At 19.1% G+C, this 11,376-nt stretch overlaps 3 protein-coding genes across 3 annotated transcripts; 2 read left to right on the forward strand and 1 right to left on the reverse strand.

Annotated features, from left to right (window-relative positions):
- Positions 1 to 198: 198 nt before the first annotated feature.
- Positions 199 to 2,787, forward strand: DDB_G0284731 (hypothetical protein; the record flags this gene model as incomplete). The annotated part of the gene is made up of 4 exons (XM_633396.1): positions 199 to 999; positions 1,124 to 1,243; positions 1,403 to 1,456; positions 2,350 to 2,787. 4 exons carry the CDS (start codon positions 199 to 201, stop codon positions 2,785 to 2,787), a joined length of 1,413 nt encoding a protein of 470 aa, XP_638488.1.
- Positions 2,788 to 7,967: 5,180 nt separating this feature from the next.
- Positions 7,968 to 9,053, forward strand: DDB_G0284707 (hypothetical protein; the record flags this gene model as incomplete). Its single annotated transcript, XM_633397.1, has 1 exon — positions 7,968 to 9,053. The coding sequence occupies one exon, from the start codon at positions 7,968 to 7,970 to the stop codon at positions 9,051 to 9,053; it is 1,086 nt and encodes a 361-aa protein (XP_638489.1).
- A 1,291-nt stretch (positions 9,054 to 10,344) lies between these two features.
- Positions 10,345 to 10,575, reverse strand: DDB_G0284733 (hypothetical protein; the record flags this gene model as incomplete). Its single annotated transcript, XM_633398.1, has 1 exon — positions 10,345 to 10,575. One exon carries the CDS (start codon positions 10,573 to 10,575, stop codon positions 10,345 to 10,347), a length of 231 nt encoding a protein of 76 aa, XP_638490.1.
- Positions 10,576 to 11,376: the final 801 nt, after the last annotated feature.

Below are 11,376 nucleotides of genomic sequence, written 5' to 3' on the forward strand. Positions count from 1 at the left end.
AAAAAAAAAAAAAAAAATCCTTTTTCGCGCTTTTTTTTATTTTTTTTTTTTTAATTTTTTTTTTATAAATTTTTTTTTTTTTCAACTTTTTTTTTTTTTTTTTTATTCTTTTTTACTTACTCTTATATTACATAATATATATTTTTTTGTATATATATAAAAAAAAGTTAAAATAAAATAAAAAAAAATAAAATAATAATGGATAGTGATGAAGAAACAGTTTTTAAAACACCAATAAAAAGAAAAAAGAGTACAACAATTATTGATGAAGAAGATGATGATATTTTAATAGATAAAGTTGATAATGGTAATAACAAAGGTGATGATGAAGATATTAATTTTAAAACACCTTCACCAAAAATAAAGTCAAGATTAAAGAGAATTAAATCGTCACCTTCTTCTGACATTGATTTCACTCCATCACCAAAATCAAACCAAAAATCCAAAAATGGCACACCAAAAAGTACAACATCTTCACCAAAAATTGCAAATTCAACATCACCATATAAACCAACAATAACACCACCAACAACTCCATCACCATCAAAAAAGGACCAAATTAAAAAGAAAATTAATAAATCTCCAATTTCTGCTACCCAATCTCCATCATCATCACCATTATCACAACCAAAATCAAAACCAATTCAAAATAATAATGATAATAATAGTTATGATAATGAAATTACTAATGATATTGACAATCCTTGGGATTTCGGTACATCAGATATAAGAATGAATGATGATGGATCAATGTCAAATGATAATCAATATTTTGCAACACCTGAAAAATATTCTTCACCATCAAAACAACAAGACCAAGATAAATCTCCATCACCTCAAAAAAATGTAAATAAAAAAAATGAAAAAGATTTTAAAATTAGTAACAAAAAAGTAATTTTAAGATCAATTAAAGATAAGGACTTACTTTCTTTTAAAGGGGTTTCAAAACTTTATAATTCCTTAAAACTTTCTGGTTTCTCCACAAAACAGTCAAATAAAGTAAGTAATATTTTTTAAAATATATATTTTGACCATTTTATTTTAGAAAAAGGAAAATATAATAAAATAAAATAAAATAAAATAAAAATTTAAAATTAAAATATTTCTATTTACCAAACTATAGGCAAATTTAGAAAAGTTATTTGGAATTTACTCTAAATGGACAAAAGAGCTTAATCCATATGTTACACTAGAAAATTCAATTATTAATGTTGAGAGGTTGGGTAGAAATAGAATTGTTAGAGTAAGTAATAAAAAAAATAAATAAATAAAAAATTTAAAAAAAAGAAAAAGAAAAAAAAAAAATAGAATACTAACTTTACACTTTTTTTTTTTTCTTTTTTTTCTATTTATAAATCTTCTTTATAATTTTTTTTATTTTATTTCGTTAATAAATTTTTAGAATCATATTGATGATTTAAAGAATGGTATAGTGTTTAGTTATAACGAACCAAAAGTAGGTATCATTTTTTATTATAATTGGTGATTTTTTTTTTTTTTTGGCAATAGATTGTTTTGGTAAAATGTCGGTTATCGTTTTTTTAAAATAGTGTGTTTGTAATATAACCTTAAATATCTTTAATTTTTTTTTTTTTTTTTTGGTCCCAAAATGGACTCTTTTCCACTTTTACTTGTTTTTTTAAGTTAATAATAAAAAAAAAAAGAAACCATTTATAATAAAAAAAAAAAAAAATCATTTATAATAATAAAAAAAAACAAATCATTTATTTATATTTATTAATCCACAAACATTTCACCACAACACAACACAACACTTCACAAAACACAACTATATTGGGTGGCTTCTGTGAGGTTAATGCATTTAAATTTTTAATCTCCTCGTTTACCACCCTAAATTAATTGCTAATGATGTCGTTTTTTGAAATTTTACATTTATGGTGTGTTGATTAATATGTGGGTATGTGTGTGTGTGTAACAACCACCCTTCCTCTTATTATTAACCTCCATTTTTACCCGAATGTTTATTTCATTTTTCACAATCATTATCTCTTATCTCCTTATACCTATGTTGCAAAGATACAATTATAGGACAGATACGGATAAGACAACTTTATTATTATTATTATCATTTTTATTTTTAAAATAATTTATGGTTTATAATTGACCTTTTATTTGTTTTACATGTGTGGTGTGTGGTGTGTGGTGTGTTGTAAGTACTTGTGTGGTTTGTAATCAAAATAAATTTTAAAAAGATAAAAAGAAATAAATAATCATAAAAACACAATCAGTACTGTTTTTTTTTGTTTCTAATTTTTTATTATCGTTATTATTAATTTTCTTTGAATACTAACATAAATTTCCAAATAATAAATAATAATTGTATTTTAGGATAATCAAAACGATGTTAATGATAATGATATTAAAAATAATAATAATAGTGACGATTTTGATTTTGATATTGATAATGAAATATCAAATCCAAATAATAGTAAAGTTGATTTTGTGCCACCTCATCAAGCTAAAAAGAATGATAACACCCATTCAAATTCTTTTGGACAATTTAAAAATAATAATATTAGTAATATTAATAATAATAATAATAATAATAATAATAATAATAATAATAATAATAATAATATTAATAATAATAATAATTTTAATAATAATAATAATAATTTTAATAATAATAATATAAATAATAATATAAATAATAATATAAATATTTTTAAAAAAGTCGCAACTACCTCTATTTTACCACCTAAAGATAATAACGGAGGTAGAGGAGGCGGAATTAAATTATCTCTTCCCAAAAAACCATCAAAATAAAAATAGAAACTTATTTTTTTTTTTTATTATTTTTTTTTTTTTTTGGTTTTTGGTTTTTGGTTATCAATACCAATCAAAAGGGGAAATATTGGTCATTTAAATAAATAAAAATAAATTTTTTTTAAAAAAAAAAAAAAAAAAAAAAAAAAAAAAAAACAAATTTATATATTTTTTATTTTAATTATTTCTTTTATCTTTTTATTTTTTAATTTTTTTAAATTAATCTTTTTTTATAAAAATATTATAAAAATCGATTTTGTTCAAGATCGATTTAAATCTAATACTACAAATAATTAAAAAAAATACAATCTGCATAATAAAATTATTTTTATTATTATAATAACGAAAATATAAAAAAAAAAATAATTATAAATTTTTTTTTTATTTTTTATTTGTAATTAGAAGATCAAATACAATAAATAGATCTTAAATATAATCATTACAAAAAGGTTTTTTTTTTTTTTTTTTTTTTAATTATTTATTTATTTCATTATACAACAACAAAAAGGAATCATAAAAAATTTTTTTTTTTTTTTTTAATTATTTTTTTAATTTTCTTTTAAAAAATCGATTTTTCCTATATTCAATATATATATATATATATGTATCGACACCAAAAAAAAAAAAAAAAAAAAAAAAAAAAAAAAAAAAATAAAATAATCAAATTACAACAAGCGTGTTAGGCAAATTTTTATTTATTTTTTTTATTCTTTTTTTATACTTGCATTCTTTTTTTAAAAGAAAGGTGTGGGAATTCCTAATTACAAAAGAAAAATTTTTAGGAGATTGTATTGAGATAAAAATAGATTCAATGTCGAAAATGATTTCAGGTTATATTTTTTTTATTTTTTTTATTTTTTTTTGTTATTTTTATTAATCTAATATGATGGTAAAAAAACAAAAAAATTAATGGAGCAGTTCACAAGATTTTCCAATTTTTCTTTTTTTGGAAGATTTTAAACAAAAATAAAATTTTAAAAAATATTTTTATTTTTAATGTATGGGAGTTTTCAATTTTTATTTACGTGGGTAGGAGTAATAAAAAAAAAAAAAAATTATTAAGTACCAAATTTTATAAATTTTCTTCATTTAATATTCCCAACTACAAAAAAAAAATCCAAAAATCTAATTATCTACCTACCAAATTTAACTATTTTTAGAATATTTTTTAACACCAAAGCATTTCTCAATCATTTTTATTTTTATTTTTATTATTTTCATTTTTACAAGTAGATATTTTTTTATTTTTTAATAAAATTAACATCGTAATTAGATATTTTTAATTAATTTTTTATTTTCTTCTTTTCTAATTTTTTTTTTTTTTTTTTTTAAAAAAATCTCAATGTTTTTGCAAAATTTTTTTATAATAATTTTATTTTATTTTATGATTTGTCAAAAAAAAAAAAAAAAAATTATTAATAATAATATTAATTGGAATATTTTGTAAACTGTCTTTTTAAACTTTCAATCCCACATGCACACCACCTACACACGATTGCTTATTGAAATTATCTGTAAAACTTTAAAAATAGATTAGTTTGTATATGTAAAAATGTTAACATTTTTGTTTTATTTTTGCCAGTGTTTGTTGATTTTTCATGATAAATAAATATTCAATTAATTTATTGTGAATAAAAACAAATTGATTTCAATATTGATAAAAAAAAGTAGTACTACTCAATATTACCACGCATTTACAAAACAAATAAAACACTACAACACACACACACACACTAACAAACAAGCTAAAACACACACACATTTTAACCCACTAGATAGAATATTCTATTTTTTGTTAGTTTAGTTAAGTGTGTGGGTGGGGGTTGTCAGTTTTAATAGCAGATTAAATCTACCCCTTAATATCACACGTACTTCCCAAATTCTATTTAACATTTTATAAAAATAGGGTTCGGTAAATTAATAATTACAAAGCTCCATTAATTAATTTGGTGGTATTTGGATTTAAAAAATGTAATGGTGCCTGGTGCCTAGTAGTTGGGGTTTATAAATTTTATTTTTTATTTTTATTTTATTTTATTTTATTTTATTTAATTTTATTTTATTTTGTTTTGTTTAATATAACTATATTTTTGTCTGTTTTATAAGATTTGTTGGGCTTGAGTGTGTATGTTGGTATTATTGAATATCAATAATTTTAAAAGTTTCATTGATACATGATATTATCTTATCTATTTTTTGGTACTTATTCACTTTGTGAAACTTGAAATAATAATAAGATCGTATGAACAGATTATTAAAGTATTATTTTTTCTTGTTGTGTGTGTGTGGGTGTGTAAGTGTGTGTGGTAAATATTTATTTTTTTATTATTGTTTTATATTTAAAAAATTCTCTTACCAAAATAAAGTATCATCTCATATTATTGTCAATTTTAAAATTTTAAAACAATTCATTATTGATATTATTTGATATTAATAATTTTGAATAACAACATATTATTAACTAACTACAAAAAAAAAAAAAAAAAAAAAAAAAAACACAATTAATTATTTATTTATAATTAAAAAAAAAAGAAATTTTATTTATAAAAAAAAATCAAGTAATAACAATAACATTGTTTGTATTATTTTATATAAATTAATTTTTTTGTTTACACTTTTTGATAAAATTTATATAAAAATTAGAGTTGCATTGCCTTTTTTTTTTTTTTATTTATTTATTTTTTTTTTTTATTTAATTTATTTTATTTTAAATTATAAAATAATTTTTTTATTTTTTATTTTTAATTATTTTATTTCTTCCTTAATTTTGGGTGATTTTTCAATCTTTAAATAACAGATATTTAGTTTTTATTGTGGTCGTAATAACATAATACAAAATTAATTTAAAAAATAAAAAAAAAATAATTGGAATTTTAAAAAAAGATAAAGATATTTATTATTAAATAAATAAAAAAAAATTGTGTAATATACCTGTTCCATATTAAATACACACAATTTTTTTAATATAGCAGTTTCATTTATTTGTATAAATATATTTTTATACTTTAATTTTTTTTTAAATCTACCTCCAACCAAAAAATAAAAAAAAAAAAACTAAAACAAAAAATAAAATAAAACAACAACAACAACAACAACAACAACAACAACAACAACAACAACAACAACTAAAACACCATCAACAACAACAAACGCCACCAACACCACAATAAGAACACCAATATTTACATCCCTACATTACCAACAAAAAAAACCACCACTAGTAACAAACCACTACCAAATACATTCCTTCCACTCATGTTTATTACAAAACTTGATATTTTTCAATCTACCCAATATATTAAACATTGAATATTAATTTTTTAATTTTTTTAAATTATATAACATTTTTTAAAAAAAAAAAATTAAAAAAATAAAAAAGAAGATTTAAAAATAATAAAAATAATAAAAAAAAAAAAAAAAAAAAAAAAAAAAAAAAGGGAAAAACAATAATAGTAATAAAAATAACACCAAAATAATAAAAATAATAATATTATCAATAACAATAAAATAAAAAAATAAAAATAAATAAAAATAAATAAAATAAAATAATATTATAATCAAAAAAAAAAAAAAAAAAACAAAAAAAAAAAAGAGATAAAAACCCAAATTAAAAATCAATCATTTTGACAAGGTCTATTGTTGGGTTAAAATAAATTAATAAATTTAGTTATTATTAATAAAACCACGGCAAAAAGCCAAAATAATAATAAAAAAATAATACTTATAATAATAATAATAATAATTCTCATTGAATTAGTTTAAAAAAAATAATAATATTTATTTCCAATATTTATTTTATTTATTTTTATTATTATCTATTTATTTTTTGGTTTTTAATTTAAAAAAAAAAAAAAAAAAAAAAAAAAAAAAAAAAAAAATTATTTAAACAAAACAATAAGTTTTAATTTTTTATAAATAATTTAAATATAACAGTGTCCAATTAAAAAAGACCAATTTAAATTAATTTTTATCTCTAAAGGTATCTTTTTTAAAAAAAAAAAAAAAAAATTATAAAAAATCATTATTCTATATATAAATTTTTATAATTATTTAAGAATATTTTTAAATAATAAAGCCTTCACCCCCCATCAAACACACATTTTTATTATTTTTATTATTACTCATACAAAAAAAAAATATCGAAAACCACCATACAATCATACATATACATATTTATAGTTTTTGAATTTTAATAAAACATTATAACTCCCACACTCACACACAGCAATAAATTTTAAAAAGTGTAAAAGAAAATTAGTTTTTTAAAAAATTATTCTCCTAACCACCCCAAAAACAAAAAATTATTCTTTTATTATTAAAAATTTTTTTTTTTTTTTTTATCGTTGTTACATTTTTTATTTAAACCATTTTTTTATTTTTTTTTTTTATTTTATTTTCAATATTCAAATCACATTAATTAATATCCTATTGCTCATACCTTTTTAACCTAAAATTAAATCAATTTTTACTTCTTTTTTTTTTTTTTTTTCAAAACCACCAATTATAAATTGAATAATAAATAAAATTTTTTAACTTTTTTTTCAATCAAAAAACCACCGTTTTTAAAAAAAAAATTTTTTAGTTACCAATTCGTTAGTTTTTAAAATAATTTTAAGATCATAATCACCCCAAACCACTGCATATCTTAAAAAAAAAAAAAAATTATTAATTAATTAAATTTCACAAATAAATCCTTATCCTTAGTAAAAAATTAATCAACAAAATATCTACCGTAATTTTTTTTTAAAAATATCTTCAATCAATTAATTAATTAACATAATTTTTACCAAAGTAATAAAAAAAAAATAAAAAAAAAATAAAAAAAAATAAAAAATAAAAAATCTATAAATAGAGAACAAAAAAAAAAAAAATAAAAAATAAAACATTAATCACTACAACTGTAACATTAAAAAAATAATAAATTATTTATTTCAAAAAAAAAAAAAAAAAGATATAAATAGTTTTTAATAAATCCAAAAAAAAAAAAAAGAAGAAAATAAAAAAATAAAATTTTATATTTCCTCATTTACAATTAATAATAATAATAATAATAATAATAATAATAATAATAATAATAATAATAATAATAATAATAATAATAATAATAATAATAATAATAATAATAATAATAATAAGATCAATTTATTTAAATAAATAATTTAATAATAATAAATAATAAAATGTCTTTATCTTTGGGTGATATCAAATTTCCAGATAATTGGGATTTAATTCCAAATGAAAAAAATTACATTGATTATGTTTACAAGGAATCAATTGAATTAGAAGTATGGAGACCAAATAATAAAAGAGATTTAATGGCACATAATAATGTTGTAAGTTTGGCTAAATATTTCTGGCCACATGTTGATTTCAATAGATTAGTAATGGGTGGAGAATTAATGGTATGGTTCTTTTCATTTGATGATGTTCTTGATGCTGGTATCTACACTGATGAAAAACAAATGGATTTGGTGAAAAGAATGGATAATGTGTTTATTAATGGTACTGTTGAGTCTGATGCAACTGGTCCAGAGAAGATGGCTCTCCACCTTAGAAAGAAATGTGAAGTAATGTGTGGCAAAAGAAGAAAGGATACCTTCAACCGTTTCATCTCTTCATGTGTCCAATGGGTCGATTCAATTATTCCATTCAATAAACTTCGTTCAGCTCAAGGCACATCCCCACATTTAGAATTATACTCATACTTGAGAAAAGTTAATATCGGTGCATATCCATGTGTCACTCTTACTGAAGTAATGTTAGATCATGAAATTGAATATTACATTTGGTCAGACCCAAAATGGATCAAAATGAACGAAGACATCGCCATCATCACCACCTTAATCAATGATTTAGTATCCTATGAAAAAGAAGTCAATGATCAAGCAGGTGACTTGAATCCATTATACTTCCTCCAAAATCAAAAGAATATTCCATTACCAGATTCTTACAAACAAGTGGTTGATCTCATTGATTTCTGGGTAAAAGATTACCAAACCATGGAACAAAGTCTCTTAAATGAAATGGAATTTAAAGATTCAAAACAAAGAAGTGATATGGAATTCATATTGGAACATCTTCGTTATTTAGCTAGTGGTTCAAAGAAATGGTCAATGCAAACACCTCGTTATTGCTCTCCAACTTCTCCATTCATTGAAATGAGAACTAAACCATCAACTCCAGTTATGAATTCTACAAAAAAACAAAAAATTGATCATGTTCCATCTCAATCATTTATTTCAACACCAATTGATTTAAATAATTAAAAAAAAAAAAAAAACAATCAATAATATATATATATATTTTAAAAAACCACTCGATCAATATATTTTTTTTTTAATGTATAAAAAAAGAATATTAAAAAAAAATAATAGTTAATAAAATTTGACATAAATTCAATTTTAATAGAGAATTTCTATTTAAAATTTAATTATATGATTTACTCATAAAAATCCTTTTTTTTTTTTTTTTTTTTTTTTTTTTTTTTTTTTTTTTTTTTTTTTTTTTTGAATTTCCATAGTTTATAATTAGAAATAAAAAGTCGGTTATTTTTATTTTATTTTTTAATTTTTATAAAAATTGAATAAAAATTTTATTGAGTTTTATTTAAAATGTTAATTGAAGGTGATAATCTGAAAATTAAATAACGTTTAAATAAAAATTTAAAAAAAAAATTAAAATTTAAAAAAAAAAAAAAAATAAAAAAAAAAAAAAACTGTTTAAAATGTTTAAAATTATTGATAGGTTAAAAAATGGATTTACAAATAAATGGATATTGTTCCATTCTAAAATGAAAAAAAAAATAAATAAAATTAATATCTTAAAAAAAAACCAACATAATTTAAAAAAATAAAAATTGCTAAAATATATTTTTTAAATATGATGTCATTCAAATGATTTTAATTTTAAATAATTTTTACAAAATGATATTTATTGGATAGTAAATAGCTGAATTTTATTAATTTAATTTTTTAAAGTGGACCAATTCCATTATACAATTTGATTATATAAAAATGGTATACTTGTAAAAAATTAATGGCGCAATTAATTTTATCTTTTTTTTAAAAAAATATTTATTATTTTATTATTCTATTTAAAACTATTAAAAATAGTTTTTTTTTTTTATTTTTTTTTTTTAACTGTATTAATAAAATAATGGAATAACAAAAATTATGTTGTAGGGAATTTTCCATAAAATTTCACTACAGTAGCGTAGTGAATTTTATTATTTAATTTCCCTACAGTAGCGTAGTGAAAAAAAAAAATCACTGACCTTAAATTTTTTTTTTTTTCAAAAAACAAATAAAGTTTATTAAATTGAAATTTTATTTTTTGTTTTAATTATTATTTTATTTATTTTTATTATAATTATTGTTAATTTTTTTTTTTTTTTTTTTTTTTTTTTTTTTTTTTTTTCAATTTTTTTTTTTTAAATTTTTTTCAATTTTTATTTGTTTATTAAATTGTAATTTTATTTTTTGTTTTAATTATTATTTTATTTATTATTATTGTTAATTTTTTTTTTTTTTCAATTTTTTTTTTTTTAATTTATTTTTATTAATTTATTTTTATTAACTCCCTGAGTTGTTCAATTGCTTGATTTACCATATCACTGTAAACACTGCACACAATTGAATTTTTTCTAGCTTTGTTACCTCTGGTGCATTTGATGTTTTTGCATTTTCCTTTGTATACAAAAAAGTCCAAATATAATTCGTTTTCTATTACAGTTTTTACACAATGTTGGTGAAATTGTTTTGATTTTAATTCTAATGCTTCTAACATCATATTTGAATTTTTAACGATTAAAGCATCACCACTATTTACATATAGTACTTTGGCTGCTTTTTCGAGGAATTTAGTCAAATTTTCCTCTGAATCTAACTATTCTTCATTGCCATATTCAATGGCTAAATTTCTTAAGAGTTTTATCGAATCTATTAATTCTTCGATCATTCTTTTTTTTTGAAATTTTTTTTTATTTTGTTTTTTCAATTTTTTTTTTTTATTTTGTTTTTTCAATTTTTTTTAAGTTTTATTTTTTTTTATTTTTTTTTATTTTTTTTAACAAATGTAATTTTTTTTTATTTTTTTCAATTTTTTTTTTTTTTTAATTTTTAATTTTTTTTTTTTTTTTTAATTTTTTGTGTTGATTTGTGTTTTTTTTGTTTTTTTGATTTGGCCACTTGTTTTTATTTTCTAATTTCCCCATACCCCCTTCTATTAATTGCAACCAAATCAAGTTCTAATTTTTGTGTCCTTGTTGACTTTGTTTTTGCAACTTTTTTTGAAGGTATCACATTAACGATTTTTCCTATTGATGGTGATTTGGAAGGTGATTTAAATGGTGATTTAAATGGTGAATTGGAAGGTGATTTAAATGGTGAATTGGAAGGTGAAATGGATGGTGATTTGGAAGGTAATTTAAATGGTGATTTGGAAGGTGATTTAAATGGTGATTTAAATGGTGAATTGGAAGGTGAAATGGATGTTGATTTGAGAGGTGATTTGGATGTTGATTTGAGAGGTGATTTGGATGGTTTAGAATGTGATTTTAAAGGAGGTTTATTAACAATTGGTATCTTATGA

Source organism: Dictyostelium discoideum, assembly GCF_000004695.1.
Source record: "Dictyostelium discoideum AX4 chromosome 4 chromosome, whole genome shotgun sequence".
Lineage (NCBI taxonomy): Eukaryota > Evosea > Eumycetozoa > Dictyosteliales > Dictyosteliaceae > Dictyostelium > Dictyostelium discoideum.